We start from the raw sequence: 22,334 nt of genomic DNA, 5'->3' as shown, positions 1-22,334 counted from the left end.
ATGGCACAGGCCCAGGGTGAGGGCTGAAAGGGAGTTATGGAGCAGGGAAGGGTGATGGAGCACGGTGTGAGGGGCTGAGGAGCAGGGAGGGGTGATGGAGTATGGTGTGAGGGGCTGAGGGGGAATTATGGAGCAGGGAAGGGTGATGGAGCACGGTGTGAGGGGCTGAGGGGGAGTTATGGAGCAGGGAAGGGTGATGGAGCACGGTGTGAGGGGCTGAGGGGGAATTATGGAGCAGGGAAGGGTGATGGAGCACGGTGTGAGGGGCTGAGGAGCCCGAAGGGTGATGGAGCATGGTGTGAGGGGTTGAGGGAGAATTATGGAGCAGGGAAGGGTGATGGAGCACGGTGTGAGGGGCTGAGGGGGAGTTATGGAGCAGGGAAGGGTGATGGAGCACAGTGTGAGGGGCTGAGGAGCCCGAAGGGTGATGGAGCACGGTGCGTGTGCACAGGAACAGCTCGGCCCCAGGATCCCCCAATGGACACTGGGAAAAGGAGGTTGCGGATTTCAGAGAATCATGGATTTGTTGGTCCTGGAACAGGGGGTACGGGGATGCGTCCGGGTGGGTTGGGGATGTCTCCAGAGAGGCTCTGGGCAGCTGTTCCAGGGCTTTGCCACAGCCATGGCAAGAATCTCAACATGCCAGGATGGCTGGGATTTGAAAAGATCTCCCAGATCACTGAGTCCCACCTGTGACCAATCCCCACCTTGTGACCCAGACCAAAGCATTGTGTCCTATCCAGCCTTTCCTTAAACACCTCCACGGAACGAAGTTGTTGTGTATTTATTTATCCACAAACTAGCCTGTTATTGTACGCACAGGCTGGGGCCTGGGCTTTGAGAAGAGCCTGGCAACAGCACCATACGAGGGGTGGCATCTCAGTGCTGGCTGAGCCAGCTCCATCCCCTGTCCCTGCGCGGACCCGCGGTACCTCAGGGGCTGTGTGGGAGCACGGACACCGCAAAGAAGCCGCCGGCCACCCCCCGCCCGCGGCGGCGCCTGTCCCTTTAAGACCGAGTGAGGGCACGTCCGCTTTCCCCGCCCTCTTCCGCCCGGACTGGCGGAGTGGCGCTGTACGCATGCGCGCATCCGCAGAGCACCCAATCACCGCCCCCCGCCGGAGGGCGGGGCGCGGAGCGAGGGCGATGATTGGCGCAGCGTCGCGAGGAGGCGTGGTTATCGCGGCAGCGGCCCGCCCCTCTCCCAGCGCGCCCCGCGCGGTGAAGAAGCGGCGGCCGCGCGCCGGGGGCATTTTGTGTCGGCGGCGGCGGATCAGGCACAAGATGGCGGCGGCGGCCGAGTGAGCGGCCGGCGGCCGCCGCGACCCCGCGAGTCCCCCCCCTTTCCCCTCCCTGCTCTCACAAGCACCTCGGGGGCCGCTTCTCCTGTTTCTGGAGCGCGCCGAAAGCCGGGGAGCGGCGCAGAGCCGCGCAGGGGGGGGGCGCCCGCCCGAGGGCCCCGGCTGGAGCTGAGCGCGGGGACCGTCCTTGGCTGCGCCGCTCTCCCCGCTCCAGCCCCTTTCCCCTCCTCGGGGGCGGCCGTAGAGCCCTCGTTGTCCCGCCGAACCGGCCGGGAGGGCCCGAGAGCCGCCCCTCGCCATGGCGAGCAGCAGCGGCTCCAAGGCCGAGTTCATTGTCGGAGGCAAATACAAGCTGGTGCGGAAGATCGGGTCGGGCTCCTTCGGGGACATCTATTTGGCGATCAACATCACCAACGGGGAGGTAAGGGCCGCTCGCACTCCCTCAGCTCCCCGGGGGGATCCGGGCATCAGCCATCGCCGCTCCGAGCCCCTCCTGCCCCCGGCGGTGCCCTCCGTGTCCCTGGGGTGGGATTTTCCTTCCCCCGAGGGTCTCCTTTCCCCCTTTTTTCCCCCCTACGAGGGGCTTCATTCTCCCCCTTTCCCCCGAGGGTCTTCATCCCCCTCTCCCCACCGAGCGTCTTCCTCGGTGCCCCTTCCACAGCGGAGCCCTGGGGTCGTGGGCTCCCCCACCCCGCACTTGGGAGAGGAGAAAAGAGGCGAAAACCATTGTGGGAAAAGATATTTAAAGGTATTTGCGTTTTGTGAGCGGCCAAAATCGTCGTCCCTCGCCCGCCATTCATCTCCTCCTCTGCCTCAGCTGGGGAACACTTTGTATCTCGTTTCATCAACACTAATAGAAACAAAGAAGATCCCCCTGTTTTTCCAGCTTTTCCTTTGGGTTTTTTTTTTCTTTTCTTCCTCCCCCTCACTGCTCTGAGCTGTAAAGAAGAAACACCCACGTATGTTCTTCCTCACTTAAGTGGTTCTGAAGACTCCACATCTCTAGCTCAAATGCATGACCCGGGACGGATATTTATGTACAAATCACCGCGATGTGGATTTTCTCGGAAGACGCCCCAAAATGCAGCACGTCGAGCTGGGAAAATAAATAAATATATACCCGAAAGCGTTGGCATCGGGGGTGTGTGGGGGATGTGGAAGTGCTGTGCCCCTTAAAGCCCGGTGGACGCTCTGCCCTGACTCCTTGTTCCCTCTCACTGCAGGAAGTTGCTGTGAAGTTGGAGTCTCAGAAGGCTCGGCACCCCCAGCTGCTCTATGAAAGCAAACTGTACAAGATCCTGCAGGGAGGAGTTGGCATCCCACATATACGGTAGGAATCGGCCGTATGTGCCAGTGGCGTTTCTGTGTGCTTGGCATGACTTTTTTTTGTCATGCTTATTACTGTATATCGGCACTTTTTTATACTTTGTAGTGTGAAAAGAAATTTACCCATGCAGGATTGGGGGTGATAAAGGGGGAAATGCTCCATTCCAAGCTCTCCAACTCGCAGGGTTCCCCTGGCAGGCCTGCTGGCTGTACAGAGAGCGAGGCACCCAGCAAGAAATTCTTGTGGCCATTAGAACAAAGTGTGAGGAGGCTGTTTCTCCGAGAGGCAGAGAGTTGGGAGCCGTCCATGGAAATGGCTGCTTTCTTTTGTTGCCTCTCTCTCTCTCTTTTTTTTTTTTTTTTTTTTTTTTCAACATGTCTTCCTGCTCCGCTCAGAAAATGGCGGCTGGACGTGATTAACCCTCCCCCTTCTCCTGGTGGGACAAGGGACGTGCTCGGGCTTGTGCCTTTTTCCTTTCATAGTTATGAGCCGCCAGCCTTGAGACTGCGGAGAACCTGGAGCAGGAATGAGATGGCAGCGGCTCCTTTCTGCTGCCCGCAACAGATGCGTCACCAGCCTTTCCTTTCGGGATTAATCCCTCCCAGTTCCTCATTATGCGGCTCCTCTCTTCGTATTCCAGCTGAAACTTTCGGCCGGGTTTCAGAATGTCCTGATCTGGCAGAAAATGGCCTGTGCAGGAGCCCTGGAGGGGTTGTTCCTCCTGGGATTATCGAGGTGTTACCCTGGGGTAGTGCCCAAGTCTGGAATCTGGGTGTTAAAGAGTTACATGAAACTTCATTTTTCTCCGGGAGACTTTTTACAAGTTGTTCCTTTTTTTGAAACTTTGTTAATAATTGTTTTTAAAGTTAGTAATTTTTTTTTTCCTTGACACAATGGCCTAAAGGATTTTTGTTCTTTGAACTGCACAAACAATTTCAATTTAGGTTCTGTGTCAAACTGTAGATTACATTTAATTTAACCCTCCCTGACTTTGTACAGGATGATTGGTGACATTTAGGGTCTGTTTTAAAGTTTTCACGTTGACATAGCCCAGATTCTCTATTAATTTGGACAAAGCCTAGTACAAATCTGCATTTCTGAGGTTAATAGCTCCCTCCTCCTTCCCCCCAAACACAACTGGCTCTGATCCTGAATGTGAGCTGGAGGAGACAGTGTTGTCCTGGCCATCTGTTCCCATTCACTCCAGCCTTTTGCAGGGACACAATCAACATACCTGAATTAAATACTTGCAGCTTCAACAGAGTTGCTGGTGTGAAAACAGATGCAGTCTTTCTTTGAGAATACAGTTTCCTTCTTTTCTCACGTGTGGATGCCTTTATTTCACAACTGAAAGAATAGGACTTGCATTTTGGAAAGCTTTCATGGTTATAGTTGCATGCTAAAACAGGGATAACTGGGAAAACAGCCAGAGCAAGCAGATATCAGGTGTTTCATCACAGAACTGGAAAAGCAGGCATTCTTGAAGTACTTTTTTGAAAAGTAAATGAGTGAGTGGTGCTATAATGAGGCCAAGTTGCAAATTTTTGGCTTTTCCACTGAGGTACTGTTTCATTTCTTTATTTAGTTAAAATGCCCTGAGAAATACTGATACCTTGCATGCTGAGAAACTTGCCTCTGGCTTCAACTACAGCTTTCCTCTGTATTTGGTATTCTTGTACCCCCTAAAAAAATACAAGGTCCAAAAAAATGGAGAATGGATAAATGAGGAAACACTCAGCAAACTGATTCATAGACTCATTGTGCTGAAGGCTGTCAGTTGGTCCTTTCAGGTTCTCACAACCTGAATCTTTTAGTTTTTGTAGTATTTTTCTAGAAAAGTGTCTTTCTGGAAATCCTCTTTCTCTATTCAGAAGCAGCATTAATTGTAAATCCATTTTTATGTGCCAGATGCTCCTTGAGAGGTTTCTCTGGCCTGCTGGTATTGGTTTGGTGATGCTTGAGAAACTCTAAACCAGCATTCTTATGTTTATTTCCTTTTAAGAGGAAGCTGAGTAGGGGACCAGCACAGTTCCTGTGACAAATATTAAAATGTTCTGTGTTGAGTAGAAGTAAAATCCATGGTGCTTTGAATCCAAGTCAATACTTAGGTCACTTTGCATGTGTGGCTGATAATCCACTGCCACCATTGTGTTTTAATAATATGCTGTCACATGGGAATAAGCTGTTCCTGGCTCAGTGTATTCACAAGGGTGAATCGAGTTGAAGGAAAGTCAATACATTTGGTGAAATTTCTGTAATGTGACACCTTTAAACAGCAGCAGCACAAGAATGGGATAGGAAACGAAGGAAACATGCCAAAGTTTCCCCATTGCCATGCTTGATAAACCTCAGTTCACAGCTTGGACACATCAACAGGAGAATTTGTGTTCCTCATTTGGGAGGGATGGACTTTTGCTCTGTTTTTCACCTACTTAAGTGATGCTCTGGCCAAGATCAACTTCCTGGCAATTGCACGATGTGACTTTGCCTCACTCGAGTGGTCTCTGCTGTGGTTCTGTGACTCAGAACTGAGATAATAAATGAGGTCTGGATTGCTCATTCATTGGGGCTCCTGTTTCTAAAGCTGATTCTGCCTTTAGAATTTAGAATTACAAGAAGATGTGTCTAGAGTGTCACTGAAGTTATCTAGAATCAAGCAATTATTTTCTTTTACAGCCTTTAAGGTTGATTTGAGGCACTTTCTGGCTCATTGCAAGAAACTAATAAGCAAAATTCTCAGTTTTGGGGTTAAAAGTTTAATATTTCTGTGGGGTCAACAGTGAGTCTTCACCTGTTGTGGAATTTGATCAAAGTGCCTTGGTGCTTAATTCCACTTTATTAGAACATGTTTGTACAGAAAATAGCAAAAAATGAGATTGGCGTGAATGAATTGGAGATTTTATTCTCTGAATATTTAAAACCACTTTAGGTCTTTAAATTTGCTGCTTATTGTTTCCTAAAAGAGCAGCAAAGTTTCTGAAATTACCCCTAAAGTTTCACAAAATCTTCATTAATACAAAAAAACCCACGTAAAAACTTAAGCTATGTTTTATTTTTGATATTCAAATTTTGCTTAATTATTACTTTAATTTTTTTCAAAAGGTGGTGCTTACTTCCACTTTAATAGAACATGAAACCACTTTAGGTCTTTAAATTTGCTGCTTATTGTTTCCTAAAAGAGCAGCAAAGTTTCTGAAATTACCCCTAAAGTTTCACAAAACCTTCATTAATAAAAAAAAAAAAAGGTAAAAACTCAAGCTATGTTTTATTTTTGATGTTCAAATTTTGCTTAATTATTACTTTAATTTTTCCCAAAAGCCTCTTGAACCAAGCTTAGCATTGTGACAGTGCTGTGCCTTTAGGACACTGTGGCCAGGCCCCAGCATTCTGCTGGGCTTATTCTCATTGTTCTCCCTCATCAGCTGCCCTTTGCTTTTTTTCCTCTCTTTTTCAGTGACAAAGCATTTTGAGCTGTAATCTCGTTAACTGGGCACTGATCCTATTAGCTGGGGCTGTCCACCTTCATTCCCCAATTGCTGGTGCTGCCTTGGAGGAATGCAGCACAGTGTGTTGGATTTTGGGGTGTTTGTCCACAGTGGAGCTCTGCTAAAGCTTTATTCACAAAAGCAATCATTCCAATTACCTGGGACAGCAGCTCTTGATTTTTTTGCCATTTATGGTGTTCATCAGCTGTTGGTTGTATCCTTGATGAAGATCAGCTATTTGTAAATTAAAAACAAAAAGTTACTGACTTAGTGTTTTGTGAGTGATTTTTATTTTATTTTTTTTTTTTTGCAAAGTTCCCTTGCAAACTGAATAAATCAATCTCCGCTTCTCTGAGTTTTTCAATGCAACACTTGCAAACATTTTGATGTTGAGGAATTATTTTGATGTCGAGAAATTCAAAGAGAAATTCTCAATTGAGTTGAGTTTTCTGGAAAAACATTACTTACAATATTTGTGGTTCTGGTTGATTACTGCCATGTTGCTGAATAATTATTAACAGCAGAATGTGCCTTTATATATTGTCATTAAATACTACCTGTGATGGAAAAATGTGGTCAAGGCTGGTAATCCAAGAGTTATCACAACCAAGTTTGCCTTAAGCACCTGAAATGTTAATTGTTTAGCAGTGCTTAACCAGCTGTAAACACACCTCTGAAACACCTGCATTTTTAACTGTTTTCTCATTAACTTCCTGCAGTGTAAGCCCCCACCCAACCACCAAAAAATCCCAAACCACCGTGAGAAAAACAGAAAAGCACTCACTGACCCCACAAGAAACCCCACTGCCCCCTGCAGAAAAAAGGTTCTGTCAATAAATCCTGCTATTAATGAACTTGCTGTTATTAGTTAGTCTGCATATTGAAGGGTAGAACCGCCTGATAGGTAACCAGAAGCCTCTAAATAAAATGGAAGATAATCTTTAAATTAATACCTATGGTTCCTTTATTAAAAAAATAAATATATGTAAATAAAATTTATTTCCTGTTTTCCACCAATCTAAACTCTTGGTGGATTTTGTCAAAGCATCCAAGAGAGACCAAAGTTAGAATTTTCTTCTCCCTGCCTTAACTCAGTTTTTGGAGTTTGAGGTCAGTGTTACTCCTGATTGATACAAATGCTCAGCAGCCATAACACTGGAATATTCTTTTCCTCAGTGCTGTTGGCTGTCCCCACTGAGGGTGAATGGTTCCCCTTGTCACTGAACTGCAGCTCCTGCCTTCCTCCCCGGGATTCATGGGCTTTATTGAACAGCTCAGCAGAACGGGGAGCTGTGTGTGTGCAGCATCACACGGGGCAGATGAAGGCACCTCCTTGCTGGGGGATGAGCTGTGCTGGCATCCTTGGTGGATTGCTCTCAGAACTGTACAAAAAGTGATCCAGAATTTTATTTATAGAGTGCAGCCAGTTCCATAGCGTAGGGTGTGCATGGCTGTTGCTTTATTTAGTGCTTGGGTGGCCTAATTCATGCTCTCCATGGCAACTAACGTTAGGTGACATCTGCTAAATATTGCACTTCAGGATTTCAGTCATGCCATATTATGTGAAGTTCATTTCTATTACTCCTAGCTGGTTAGCAGTTAAGTGCTTTTCCAGTTTCAGGGGAGATAAAGCAGAAATATAAAATATGTGTCAATTTAGAAATGAATCTCTGATGGATTACCTTTCTCTCGTGTGTTGCTTCGGTGTCTGTAAGACTCAGAGCATTTTTACAGGCAGAATTCCCTTTCCAGTTTGTCTGCACTGTCATTATTTGTCAGGAGATGTCTGTGCTGAGAAGATGGGAGCAGAAGGCTCTGAATTAGTCAGGTGCAGCATCACAACTTTCTAGGCCAGCAGGGCAGTGCTCATGGCTGTGTTGTTGGACACACAGAGCCAGAGAGTTTCTGTGCCTGCAGATAATGCTTGGACCCACAGGCAGTCAGCTGCCAGCTCTTTTTTCCCTGATTTTTCTTAAAAACCTTTATTCCCTTTTCCCATCCTCCTGTATCTATAAGGAATAATTGCATGGCTCCATAAGTGCCCTGCTGAGCTGTTGGAGTCAATGATTGCAGAGGTCACAGCCCCCCCATTTTTCCTGAGGTCTCTTTTGTGCCCTTGCTGGGATTTGGGTTTCCTCTCCTGAGCTGGTGACAGGGCTTGCAGCAGTGATCCCAGTCCACAGGTTCTGTGTGTGTGGAGCAGCTGCCCCTCTCCTGGTAGGATAAGCTGGTGTTTTTCAGGGTATCAGAGCTCTGGAATTACAGGGAGGTCAGTGTTTTCTCTTTAGTCCCATCATCTGACTAATGCCCAGTTCAGAGACTTTTGTGTGAGTGACTTAGGGCTGGCAGGCTTGGAATACAGTTCCAGAGTGTTCACCACATCAGTGCCATTTGGATTTCTGTGGGATGTCTGAATCCTTTGTGTCCATGAGGCTTTCCAGACTTGCATATTCCCCCTCATGTGCCTGCTGACTTGTCAAACTTACTAATTAGGTGATCTCAGGTAATTCCGTTAGCAAGTTCTTTCCAGCTTGCTTTTTCACCTTACATTTTTGTTCTAACAGCTTTTTAATCCACTTTGGTTCTTCTGACAATCTCCATTTCTGTCACGAGAGCTCTTTCACTTGTTGCTTGCAAACACAAGTGCTGAGAAACTTAATTACATAGGATTACACAGATTAATCATAGAGTCACACACCATAATTTATCAAAGTGGCAAAAGTTTTATGTAATGGCAAAGAAGTCAGAATCACCCTTTTTGTAATGGGGTATAAACGTTCCTGGAAGTGTAAAATATTCAGTGTTGGAAGGATTGTCCTTCCCTGCAGTGAGGCACCAGGAGATGTTTTTTGTCTGACAGAAGCACAGGCTCCTGTAGCTCTGTGTGCAGTTCAAGGCTGCCAGAGCCCCTGTGGGAATAGTCAGTGATGGAGGATGGGTTACCTGGCAAAGCAGGTGTTGATTGAGCAGAGCTTATATTAAGTTGGAACAAAATGGTCTTGTCATGGTTTGTCTGGTGGTGGGAACAGTTTTTTGTGATACTGAGCTCATGTTCTGGTTTTTTGTATAAGCTGTAGGCAAAGGGAGGTGCCTTTATTGCCTCCATGTCTTCAGAATTCTGGCATTTGGGGTTTCTTTGCCAGTGCCTTACAGCTGTCAGATTTACTAATGCAGTAATTTGCTTTGTCTTGATTTGAATTTGATTTTTTGTTTTATTTTTTTTTATGTGAATCTCCTGAATCCTTTGATTTATTTCTGACACATTTTGGGTACTTGTGCTGGGTTTGTTACCTCGTTGTAATTATTATAATTGCCAGTGTAGTGAAACTGCTGGTTATTGACTGGAATTGTGTGAGTGACACAGTAGTGTGAAACAGGGCTGGAATATCTGTGTGATTCTGTTAGCCCTTCAGCCCTTTCTCTGCTAGTTTGCCTGGTTCTGTTTGATCCTTTCAAAGGAAGATGTGAAAAAATACTATTAATAACCAAATGAAATGTTTTCTTAGCTAAAACAAATTAAAAAATGCAAACAAAACAAACCCAGCTATTAAAAAACATTTCCTCAAACATTTCTTCTTTTGTCCTTGACATTATTTACAAAATACACAGTTGCTGAAATAGAAATCATTGATTTTTTGAAAGATGCAGCTCTGAAAAGGCAGAAGGATTTTAAGTTTGGGTAGAGCTGACTATAGTGTTTGCCACCAGGTACTAGATATGCATCAAGCCTTCACTTCCTTGTCTCAAGGTTAGTCAAGAGAATTTAAACCCACCCCATGTCAGTTGAAGTAAACAACATCCACTTGGCATGTGACCTGACATCATACCTGCTTTATTGTGTGTTCTTTAGAAACTAAACACTTTCAAACTGCTCTGTGGTGTGACTTGGATGTTCCCACAGAGCTCAGATGCTGAAATCTAAGATGTTCGAAAATTTCAGCTTTGTGTTTACGCTGGGGTTATAGACGAGGCTCTCACACCACATGATTTGGAAACTCGGTGACGTGTCCACTCTGCTCTTTACCACAGCCAAGTCACTGAAGTCACATTCAGGTCACTGTGCTCAGCCTTTAACCATGCTCTGATAGAAAGCTTCATAAAAGAGCTTTGCTGTATTCTGACTAATTGGAATAGTTGATTATAGAGCTTTAAACAGATGAGGGAAGGGAGAGTGATGAAGCATTTTCCTGCCTGGGAGCTTGGGCACACCTTGAAGCTCAAGGAGGTTTGTGACATCTGTATCAGATGTTTGTGTGACACTGCCTGTTCAAGGGTACACTCGACTATTCCTCGTGATTCTGTCCTGTTCATGTTTTGTGTAAGGGTGTAAAGCACACTAGGAATCAATTAGAGAAAGATCAGGAGAAGTTTTTCTGGTAAATCAGCTTCTCTTCTTGAAATAATACATTGTGTGTAACTAAATCACAGTAATTACCCACCCAAAATGGCTCTCAAGGAGTTCAGTCTCTTGCTCCCACTTTTTACTCCTCTCCAAAACTCTCCCTTACTTAGGATGTGTTGCTTCATGAGGGAAAGGACTTCAGCTGAGCTGACAGAAATCCAGGCTCTCTCAGACATGTGGGCACCCTGTATTCTGAGATACCAGTGCCACCCAGTAGTTGCCCAGGGCTTTGTATGAATCATTCCCTCATATTAGGAGATAATTCCAAGTTTCCCTGCTGATGCATATAAGAACTTGTGAAGATCTCTTTTTGGGACACCAGCTTTTATATATCCTAATATCCAAGTTTTGCTAAGAAAAGCCAAGACTCCTAAAGTTCTTTCATTCAGAGCTGCCAGTAGTAGCAGCTCCTACACCTTGAGTGGACATGATGTTGCTTTACTTCTTAATCCCATTTTCCCTGGAGATCTTCCAAGGGAAATGAAAACTTACTTGGAGTGTTAGCAAAGTAAATAAAACACTCTGATACCTTGGAAGAAGTTCCAGTTGCCAGCAGTGAAATGAATAGGTGTCACAGTCTTCAGTGAGGAATTACAGGCAGGTAAATGTGAAAATGAAATATTTAGAGGTTCTGCCTTATTTCTTTGTCTTGGAGTATTGAATGTGCTTTCCACCAGAGCAGAGTGGTCAGGAGATGAGAATTCTTGTTCATACATAGAAATAGGGCAGACAGAGGTTGTGCAATCATCCTGAATTACTGCACTTACTCTGCAGACAGATCCCTGTGGAGGAACAAAAAGGTTTTTAAAATGTACCTTCCAGGGTGGGCTTCCTTTGCATCAGCTTCACCTCGTCTGTGAGGCTGGGACTCAATTTTCTTAGCTCCACTGAAGGCTGATCTTTGATCTTTTCCCCTTCACTGCATCTCTAGGGCACTGAACCATTGCTGTGCTGAACAATTACACTCAGCATCTCAATTAGAATTCCATCCCTTGAAGGAAATGGTACTTTAGCTAGATCTTGATTTACTCCTTAGAATTCTTCATTTCAGCCCATTACTCACTAATTTTTTTTTTCTCTACAAACCTACATTTCATAGGAACAGAATACCTAGGCAGGTCATTTGCTCCAATTTCATTTCTTTAGGTGCCCATAATGTTTTATTTTCACCTGTGACCCCTGGAGTTGTTTACAGAGCTGTTCTGTTGACATTTCATTTGAATGATTGCTTTCAAAATAGATATTTTCTGCATCCCATTTTGATGCAGAGAATGAATAAAGGCCTTAGACTGATGTGTAAAGCAGGGAGTGTGAGCCACAGCTCATACATAACTTTAATCAGATTTATAACAATGCAGGAATGGAGGGCATGGTTTCTCCTAGGATCCAGACAGTGGGAAGGTACAGGCCAGTAGTTCCTGAAACAAATCCAAATATAGAATCTTTTCTCTCTGGCTTTGTAAACATTTTATTTTACTATCCCAGCTAAGCTAAGCTTGGAATCCTTTGAGCACCTAGGAATTTGTTGACTTTATCAGTGGTAACTGTTTTCCAGACAACCATGCATTGGTGCACTGGAGCCATTGCCTAAAGTGGAAATACAGTGTCTGTACAGATATTTAAGTCCCAACTGCTACTTTAGCTGAATCTTGAGGGTTTTTTTTAATCTGCATACTCTTCTTGTGAGGCACATCCTTGGGGCACCTTGTCTGTGCCACTGTTGGGAAATTAAAGGAAATTCTCCCTGGACTGCAGGCAGTAGGTCCTTGGTGTAAGGACCAGGAGCTCAGAAGAGGCAGAATTGCAGCCTTCTGATCAAACAGGTGCCCTGTCAGCTTCAAAACAGTTTTTCACTCACAGCTGTCACTTGACTGTGGTTATCTGGGCCGTGCAGAAGGGCTGGAGAGGAGAATATTCCAGCCCTGTCTTTCAAGGGTGGAGATTCACACTGAGATGTGCAGGAGTCCAGGAGGTGACTCCAGGCCTGCTCAGGAGCTTGGCTGGGGAGAGACCACCCCCAGCTGCAGATGCAGTAAAGCAGGGCTATGGTGGAAATGTTAAACATGGATTGGAAAGGAAATCATCCAAGGAAGGGCTTCTGCTTGTCCTCACAGCATTGTTAGCCTTTATTTTTGTCCAAAATGGATGTATTAGGCACTTAAAGGTTACTATCATAGTATAGCTGCAATTAATATTTTGTTATGTTTCTACTTTTGCTTTTCTGACACCTGAGTGCTTCTTTCTCTCTGATATTAAAAGCCTGATAAAGAGCCTTTATTTTTACTCAATTGCAAATAGAACTTGATTGGCATTTTTTAAATTGAGAAATAAATGAAAAACGATGTGAGTGAACTGCTTTGGTCTGGTGCAGAGAAGTCAGACCTGAAAACGAAGCCTAAAGCACATGAAGATGGTTTTGTGGAGTGAAATGATGCAGGAGCAATGAGGGTAAGGTGTCCTGCAGAGGAATTTCAGTCTGGGTGTTGTACACACCCCTCAGTGTAAGGACACTGCTGCTTTGGCTGCGTTTTCATTCTGGTGATTGGTATTTTGGTTGTTGATGTGGAGTAGTGTTTTCTCTTCAGGGAAGATTGCCAACTTGTGTGTTCTGGTTTGTGCTCAGACTTTTGTTTCCAGGAAAAATAAGATATTACCAGCATTAATTTCTCATTAGCTTTCAAGATGGTACATTAGTCATCAATGTGCCCTTGCAGCTGAGAGCACTGAGGGTACCCTGGGCTGCATCAGGATTGCTGCTAATAATGCTGGATCATTTCCTCTCTTGCAGGTGGTATGGTCAAGAAAAGGACTACAATGTTCTAGTCATGGATCTTCTGGGGCCCAGCCTGGAAGACCTCTTCAACTTCTGTTCTCGCAGGTTTACCATGAAAACAGTACTTATGCTAGCAGACCAGGTATGTGCACACCTGGGGGAGCAGCCTCAGAGCCCTGGGGGGGTCCTGCAGAGTGGGTTCAGTAATTGATGCAGTGTTTTGGGCACTAAGTGAACACTTGACCTAAATGAGGACAAAGGGATGGTGCTTTCTGTGTGCTCTGCCCTACCCAGTGCACCGAGTGGGAGGGCACTGCAGCTGCCAGCTCCTTTGTGCTGCTGCTTGAAGGGCAACTTCATGAAAATGTTCAGACTCATTTGGGTGGGTTCACTGCCAGTATCACCACAGGGGCTGTGGTAGGGGGGCTGAAACAGTCTCCAGTTGTGGCTGATTTGATTCAATGGCATCTGTGGTGACAAGGTGCAAGTCTGTCCCTGTGCTCTCACACCCTCCTGTAGCCTCTAGTGATGCCTCAGGTTTTAGCTTTTCTATTTTAAACATTCTGTACTGCTTTAGTTCTGAGCTTCATATGAGGGGATGGTGAGTTCTCTTCACAGAGCAGGGAGACAAAACAATTCCTTCTCCAGCTGGGCACCAAGGACAAACGATCCAAGGCATCACTAGGACCAGACAGGGAGCTAATAATAAATAACTGCCTTGCTTGTTTGGTCCTCACAGACAGTTCTTAAAGCTGTTAGTGGAGATGCCACTCTACCTCCAACATAATCAAGGCCTCTAAAACTCTCTTAAGTCTTTTTTTATAGCAGTTGGTATTTTTCCAACTTGGTCATGAGAATACAGCATTTGAAATGAGCAGCCATCTTCATTTCTTGCTGCTTAATAAATGGCTTGATTGTGCTTCCTTCAGCTCCTTGAAAAGCACTGAGGGTTTTTCAAGTTGAATTTTTCAATGGTAGTTGAAATTTCATCTAATATTACGTAATAGATATCAGCACCAAGTTGTCACTCAGCCAGATGCTCGTAGAATCCCAGGCTCTTGGCCAAGGAAGCTCAAGGCATTTGTCTGGAGACAAGGTCAGCTGTCCCTGTTCTCACTGCCCTGGGAGGGTGATGTGCTTGCTTTAGAGAGCCACTGCCTGCTCCCCTAGCCAGAGTCTGGGTGTGACAGCATCTCCAGGAATCCACGAGGGGTTTGTGCATTATTCCTAGGATGATGAGCATTAATTGGCTGTCAGCTGGGAAACAGGCAGAAATGGGGGATGGCAGGGCTCAGAAGTGGCTTTTAGGGCACAGTCCAGCAAACAGCTGTCAGGGGTGTGATGTAACAACTCAAGGCTGCAAGAGGAGTGTTTGAGGAGCTGCAGAGCTGTGCCACATAACCATGGGCTGTGATCTCACCCACAGGAAATGGGCTGGCCCTGTATGATGACACAGATGTGCCAGAGTTTCTCCATGTCTCCAGATATTCTGGGATTAGGGTAACCTGGCTATGGCAGGATGGGCCACCATCAAGTTGGGACTTGGCCCATGAAAACTGTTCCCTGAAAAGTGATGTTTGATGAATGAATAACCAGATGAATGAGTAACTGGGGCAGGGGGAGGGAATGAGCTTTAAAATTGGCTTGTGGTAGCTATAAAAGCTTTGAAACAATGAAAAAAATAAATTTTTAATTGGATGCTATAGTTAGAAACACGAACTTCAATATCTGGGAATTATTCAGGTATTTAATCTGCCAGTTTCTGACCAAGATTGTGGAATTTTAACATGAAAAGAAGCTACTCAGCATTTAAAAAAATTGGTTTTCATTAAGCAAAAAATTGGTTTTCATTAAGCAAATGCATAAACTGAAGTTGCAGAGGAAGGTAACACTAAAAATTCATGCTTTCATTGAAGGTTTAATGAAATGTCTTGCTCTCTTTGAAATCTTACATGTTGCTGGTTTTTTTTACAGATGATCAGTAGAATTGAATATGTGCACACAAAGAATTTTATACACAGAGACATTAAACCAGATAACTTCCTAATGGGTATTGGGCGTCACTGTAATAAGGTTAGTCCAAAGCTCTTTGTTTCCAAGCTGCAGAGGGAATGCCTGTGTGATTTGATTCCAGCTGCACAACTTCTGTAAAATCCATTGCTAAAACTGCTATTTTGGGTGCTAAACCACAGTTCTTGGGTGGGAGAACTTGGTTTTCTTGGTGTCCACCTGTAAATGCTGCGGGTCTCTGACCCACCCTGGGGGATCCACTTGATTGCAAGATGATTTCTGGACTTGCAACAAGGTTATAAACTAACCCTAGAGAATACTTGGCTACTTCTCTCAAGATGTCTGTTGTCATAGCATTTTATTCCTCTATGATAAAGTCAAATCTTATCTTTGGCTTTGGGGCTGACCTCCTAAGGATGAAAACAGTTTGTGCAACGTGGGAGCTCCTGACCTACCAGTCAGCAGGGCAATAAACCTTGCAGTGACAGACTGGTAAAGTCTCTTCAACCATCAGAATTGTGGATAAGACCAAGAGCCAACATGCAGATACTTTTACAAATAAAAGAAATGATGCAATTATGTTGATGGAAAACTGTTAAGCTGTAGAATACCTGCTGTACAAAAAAAAAAAATTTGTCTCAGTTTACTTTGTGGGGGAAAAAAAAGCTGAGGGTGGGTGGGGGGGTGGGCTGAGGTTGTTACACTTTTTGGGATGGGTAAACATAGTCAGAAGTGCATGTTTCCTGCCTGGAAGGCAACTTTTTATTTTTAGTTTTCTTGAGTGAAATATGCTTAATCCTGCAATTTGTATGTCGAGCTCGGGCAGACAGGCAGCATTGGCAATGCATTAAGCATGCTACTGATTAGAAATTAACTTCAGGACAAATGTACGTGATCAAGCTGTTTATTGGAAGCAAGATTCCCACTTATCTTCTCTAGATGCCATCCCAGGATGTCTCATCTGGTTAGGCACTACCAGTAATCAAAATGTTTACCTTTGTTTGCCTGTATGAATGCCAACTTCAGGGCCATGAGCATTAGAAGGGGAAAGCTTGGATAATGTGAGATAACAGCTCTTGTCTGAAGAGGTGCAATGCACTGAGTGTTTAGAGACAACCATGGGTGGAAAAGCTTGTAATTCCAGCTGAAAGACAGTCTTTATGTAATCCTGTTGCTGTTCAACTTTGTTTGTTCCCAAGTTTCATACTTTCACTCTGTACAGCTCTATTTTTCTCTGCTGTGTTGAGCAGTTTAGGCTCCTTAATTCTCTGGCATGACTCAAAGTAGAACTTGAAAACTTTTATTTTGGTTTTTTCCTAGTTTTAGTTTCTGATTTCCAATTGTTCTTTTTGGGCCATTTTTCTATACTTTTGCACAGTCATGCTAGGTTGGCATTGCTGCACTCCAGTTCATCTTGGTGTGGATTAATGGCCTAGAAATTGCTGCTCTGCTTACTTTAGAGGAGGAACACATTAGATTTGCATCAGCTGAAATCTAAGACAAAATTGCCTACAAACCATTTGATTTTTTCCCTTTAGGGAGCCATGCAATGATATGGTGGTAAAGCACTGTGGGCATGGGCTTCACTTATGTTTCAGGGGGTTAGGGAGTTAGTTCCTGACCCAAGTGCAAATTAATAGTTTTACATGAGCAAAATATGGAATGGGTTCCTTCAGTTTGGAATCAAGGGCTTTGTCTAGGAAACATTTGCCACCATACAATATTTAATGTTTCTTTTTGTAACCAAGTGTAGTTTTGGGGTTTTTAGAGATGCCTCTACACAGTTCAAAGAAAATCAGCCACAAAGACTAGAACAGCATGGTAATCTTGTTCCAGTAGCTTCCTGTCAGTTGTATTAAAAAAAAAAAAATTAAATTGATTTTTTTCCCCAAATTTTAATTTGGTGATTGGGAGAAATTTTGCTCCCACCTTAAAAGATGAATTTCCAGCTCTGCTAGAAATAAGCCCTGCATGCTTATGAAAGTAAACTTTAAGGTGACTAAATGCCTTCTACCTCTTCCTTACTGAAGATTTTACTTTTTCTAAATATCTTATGGGGGAAGGGCAGTTTGTGGAACCAAAGGCTGCTTTTGTAAGCAAAAACTTGAATTTCCTTTTTTAATAGAGCCAAATGTCACCATTGCTATCCCTGGTTAAGGCAGTGCCATTTTGGAGCGGCTCACAGTTGAAATTTACCTTGTCCCATCTGTCAAATTTTCTCCTTGGAAAAAAAAAAAAATAATACCACGATAAATAATCAAAATATGACTCCAAAAAAAAAAAAAGAGATGGAAAGATACAGTTTTTTTGAAAAGTACAGAGCTTGGTGGAAGAAGGATGGCATTTGGCTACCCTGTTCTTTCTCGAACGCCTCGGTGTTGCCTGTCTGCGCCGGCCAATGTTGCAATGTAAGCAAGACTGTTTGATGCACTGCCACCCTCTATTGTTTGTTCAGTGTTTAGAATCTCCAGTGGGGAAGAGGAAAAGAAGCATGACTGTTAGTACTTCTCAGGACCCATCTTTCTCAGGATTAAACCAGGTCTGAACTGTCTCCTATTCCAACCTCAACCCCAAATTCATGTGCTTTATTTTTTGTTTCGGTTAATTTTTCTTTTTTTTTCGTTTGGTTTATTTTTTGTTTTTTATTTTGTTTTTCTGGAGAATGTAGACCTTGCAAAAGCACCTCTTATGTTGGCATTATTCAGACATACTTGGCAAACATGTAACATTACTAAGATGTTTCCCTGTGGCGCTTGTTTAAATTGTGGAATTATTTCTAAACTTTGATAGGGCTAAATGTACGTGCTTGATTTCAGGTGCAGGTTTTATTTGTGGTCTTTCCAACTCAAAAGGCAATCTCCTAAAAGTGTGGTGAAGGATAGACATGAAATAGCAGGGCTCCTGCTTGCCTTGCTGGAGGTTTCCTGCAGTTCCTATGGATGCATGTGGAGAAGTTCTGTTACCACTTCAGCCAGACTCCTCCCCGTGCAGTTTCCTTTCAAAACCACCCCAAATGTGTAATGAAGACTTAATATTTTCATCCGTTTTGCTTAAAAACTGAAACTACTCCGACAAGCTGCGTCTTGGAGAAGCAGGAGCTTATCCTGTAGTGTCTAATGTCATATTTCTGACTCTTGAAGAGAAGATGAATTGCAGAGAGAGGAAGACATTTGCCAGTTGGTAGCAGGACAGCTGGAAATTGCTGAATATGAATCACTGCTCAGGAGCTTGGCCGTTGGTGCACAGCTTTCCACAGTAGTCTCCATGGATTAAATCCCAGGCAGATCCCTGCTGTACACAAGCTGACAGGCTTCTGTTGTCTGCTTCTGAAACTTTCTTATCAGAGGCACAGACTTTGATCTACTTCTCTAGTTGCTCTTGGCAAAAATCGTGCCCTACTTCTCCAGTTTCCTGCTGATAGTGCAACAAACAGAATGAAGGTGGTGTGAGGTTATCTGGGAGCTGGCACTGGGACGTTCTGTGCTCGTCCAAACTGAGCTGTGTCTCCCAGCTTCGTTCTTTCCAGGAGGGGCTCACTCCTCTGCCTTCAGCCCATCCACAGGGACATACAGACTGATCCTGAGCTAGGGAACAGAGCAAACTTCCCCAGGGAAGCTGCTGCTGTAAAATAATAGCCAGTTACAGGTCTGTGTTGTGGACCAAATCAGAAAATGAGGGATTGCATTCGAGCTCAGGCTTTGCTTCTAGGAAAGTCACAGCAGAGCAATCACGTAGAGCCTTACACTGTCTGCTTTGGGATTCAATATCAAATATTTCCTGGCATATCAGGTGATTTCCTGGTAGCTAGGGGACATATCCACATGCTCACTGAGTAGCTGCCTGTAGTGGGTGCAGCACAGCCAAGACCCACACCTTGCTGGGCTGTCTGAGCATGGAGTTGATTTATAAACTTGGGTTTATGTCCCTTGCTCCAAGCATTCTGGGCTTTCAGGATGACTTTCACCTCAACAGCAAATGGAGCACTGCAGTGCCTTGTGTTTGCATGTAGATCATGGCAAGACTTCAACCCCAGGTTTTCTGCTCTGACACCAGTAGTTTAAGAGGATTTTAGCTTTGCTTTTTCCTGTCTAGGCTACTGTAGTTGGTAAATCTTCTTGAATCAGAATTCTGAGCCATAGCTATTCTGCAATTGAGAAACTTTCAGTATCTTGGATACTTCAAACAGAATTTCCTAGTTCACAGCACTTCCAGTGTGCCAGTGACCCCCCCATTTCAGCCTTGGATGTATTTTAGTCTCCAGTTTGCTTTTAAAGATGTATCTTCAGTTCTGGAATCAGCTTTAAGGTGATACAGAGTTGGTTTTTACTGAGACTTTACCAAACTTTAAATGTCTTCTTTCCATCACGTTCTGCCCCCACCCAAGTTACTTTTGCAGCACTGATCAGTCTGTAGGGATTGTAGTCCTTGATCCTGTAGCATTAATCCAGTGTTGGAATCAGGATTTGTAGCTTGAAGTCTGAAAGGTTCTTTATGTGCTTCTTTCTGCCTCAGCTTTTTTTGCCTAGTCCTGAAATCTTGCCCAAGAAAGTACAGCCTGGATGACCCTTTGTAGGTGGGCTGGCTGGCAGCACGCTGATTACCACACACTAATTACCACACACTCAGGTTGCTAAATACCAAATCATTGGGCAAGCTTGGTTATTAGAAACCCAAATTGGATCCATTCCTTGGCTCCAGCTTCCTGGCTGTGCTAAAACCAGCGAGTTTGTCCTGCTGCTGTGGCAGTGTTCTGGGAGCCTTGCAATGAGCCAAGAACAAGCTGTCTTGTTTGCTGGGGAAGATTTTGGCCTTGTGCTCTGCAGAATGGCCACTGTTCTTTGGGACAGGAGGGTGCAGGGTGTGCCTTGTGCATTGAGCTGCCCTGAGCTCCATGTGTGTGCCCTTTGTGCCAGTGGGGTCTGGGATGTGCTTTCACACATCTTCCTCCCTCAGGAGACTACAGTAGTGATAGGAACTAGTGGCAGAACTGAGCTCCAGAGGCTGAGCAGCACCATCTAATCCATTGCAGGGGATTGAGAAAAGGCTTGAACTAATTCACCATCGAGTTTTTAACTGACTACTTAAAGCTGGTTGCGCCTCCGCACTGTTACTTTGCTTCTTTTAACTGTAGGCTGTTACATTGTCTGGGTGTCTTAAAACATAGCTAATGCCTTCTGAAAGAAGTTGGGAATTTGGGGTTTTGGATAGGAATCTAACCTATTTTCATTTCTCTTCAAGTTATTCCTTATTGACTTTGGTTTGGCCAAAAAGTACCGGGACAACAGGACAAGGCAACACATACCATACAGAGAAGACAAAAATCTCACTGGCACAGCTCGATATGCCAGCATCAATGCACACCTTGGCATTGAGCAGAGGTGAGTGCAACCTTTGGAGGGTGCAGGGTGCTCTTTGGAGGCTTCTGAAGAGTCTGAGCTCATTTTGTATGAAAAGTGTATCCATCTCTTTGCAAGTGTTCCTCCTTTTGGCTGCCTGTGCAAGGGTGGGGGGAAAATCCAAGCACCTGATTTGCTTCTTAAAGAGACCTGTGTGTCTTGCAGACATCACGTGGATGTTCTGCATATTATTTTGGCTTTTTAAAGGCTAAGCCATACTTTGATGTGGGTGTGTCAGAGGCCCTTCACACATAAAATGGTGCACTTTGCTGATGTGTTGGTACCTGTTGGCAGCACTGCTGACTGGCTTGAGAGGCCTTTCTGTAAGCACAAAGGCTGTTCTAAAGCTGGTGTCTGGCCTGTTTTCCCACTCTCTTCAACTTACTAAACCATTATTTCTCCTTTTGCCTGCGAGCAAGACTTAAATACCTTCAGTCACACTGTATTTTAGTTTTATGTCTGTAGGTATGTACACATGTGTGTGGATATATTTATTAGAGCTTTGCTTAATCAACAAACACATATTTTTATCTTCTGGATCAAAGGCATTTTGTTCCTACAGAATCCCAGCATTTTCTAGTGGAGAGAGCACTTCAAGTTGTTTGGAGGTGTTAGGTATTTATGGGATATCAAGGGATGCCTCTCTTCCTTACCTCTGTGCCTAAAAATTGTATTGGATAACTGAAAAGTGTGGCTTTACCTTTCTTGGATAGTTAAAACTTCCAGGAATGTCTGTGCCTCTGACCTTTTGGCTAACCAAGATGAGAATGACAGAATTTCTCATGGTCAGCTTCAACATGTAACCCACAAATGGTGCTTTAAAATGCTCCGTGTTTCCTTTTTTACTTTAATTTCCTTAAGGTTCCTTCAGGGTATTTTATTGTTTGTCAGTGCCATTATTTAAGCCAGCTTGTCATGTGGCTCAGGAAGATAATGACAGGTGTCACTTCTGAAATAAATGCATTTCACAGATCCCAAGCAGTTCTGGTAAGGGAATATAATATCTGTGCTTGCACCTGAGAGAAAAGGAGAGATCTGCAAAGTGTGTTGCTTTAGAATTTAGTTGGGCACCAAAAATTGAGTTTAGTTGAATTTTACACCATATCTGCTGGTAATGGGAATTGTGTTATAATTAGAAATGTAGGTTGGTGCTTGCTAAAAGCTGCTAAACTGTCTAGGTCAAGCCAGCAGTGAGGCAAAGAAGTAATGCATTCCTGTATTCAAGAGAAACCAGTTCTGGAGCTTATGGCAGAATATTTCAACCTCTAGTCCTGTACTTTTAACTGTTACAGAACATGTTTTGCTACAGGTAATGACAGCTGTGCTCAAGGAGCTGTTTGCAGTGGTATTTATTTTAATATTGGAGAGGATTGTCCTGTTTTCCAAATCCTGAAAATTATTTTTATCAATATATTGTAATAATGTAGCCACTGCAGATTTACAGAACTAAATGTTTCCTACTACGAGATCATTGCATTAAACACTAAAACAATGAGCTGGGTGGGGGGTGGATACTCTTCATCCCTTTATTCCTTCTGAATTTACCACTGCCTTCTCAGAAAATTTTATGTCCCTGTACAGGTTCACTGAATGCTGTTGGTGATTAAAATCTGCAGTTCTAATGGAATTAGCAAGTTTTG

General features: G+C 44.1%; 1 protein-coding gene across 4 annotated transcripts in view; it reads left to right on the top strand.

The window, feature by feature from the left end:
* Window positions 1–1,215: 1,215 nt before the first annotated feature.
* CSNK1A1 (casein kinase 1 alpha 1) overlaps window positions 1,216–22,334 on the top strand; it is a 33,291-nt gene continuing 12,172 nt past the window's right edge. For 2 of the 4 annotated variants that reach the window (XM_071443615.1, XM_071443613.1), the window contains exons 1-6: window positions 1,217–1,722; window positions 2,525–2,631; window positions 13,304–13,430; window positions 15,263–15,361; window positions 17,754–17,837; window positions 20,537–20,676. In XM_071443615.1, the coding sequence (XP_071299716.1) occupies window positions 1,600–1,722; window positions 2,525–2,631; window positions 13,304–13,430; window positions 15,263–15,361; window positions 17,754–17,837; window positions 20,537–20,676 (680 nt within the window). In that variant the 5' untranslated portion in view covers window positions 1,217–1,599. Of the gene's footprint in view, window positions 1,723–2,524; window positions 2,632–13,303; window positions 13,431–15,262; window positions 15,362–17,753; window positions 17,838–20,536; window positions 20,677–22,334 lie in introns of all 4 variants that reach the window. The other 2 variants (XM_071443614.1, XM_071443616.1) reach the window with 2 other exon arrangements.

The sequence above is a fragment of the Agelaius tricolor genome, unplaced genomic scaffold, assembly GCF_023055355.1.
Source record: "Agelaius tricolor isolate 1412-34295 unplaced genomic scaffold, bAgeTri1.0.p SCAF_18, whole genome shotgun sequence".
Taxonomy (NCBI): domain Eukaryota; kingdom Metazoa; phylum Chordata; class Aves; order Passeriformes; family Icteridae; genus Agelaius; species Agelaius tricolor.
Note: the sequence above shows the minus strand (reverse complement) of the source record. Positions and strands in the feature narration are given on the sequence as shown.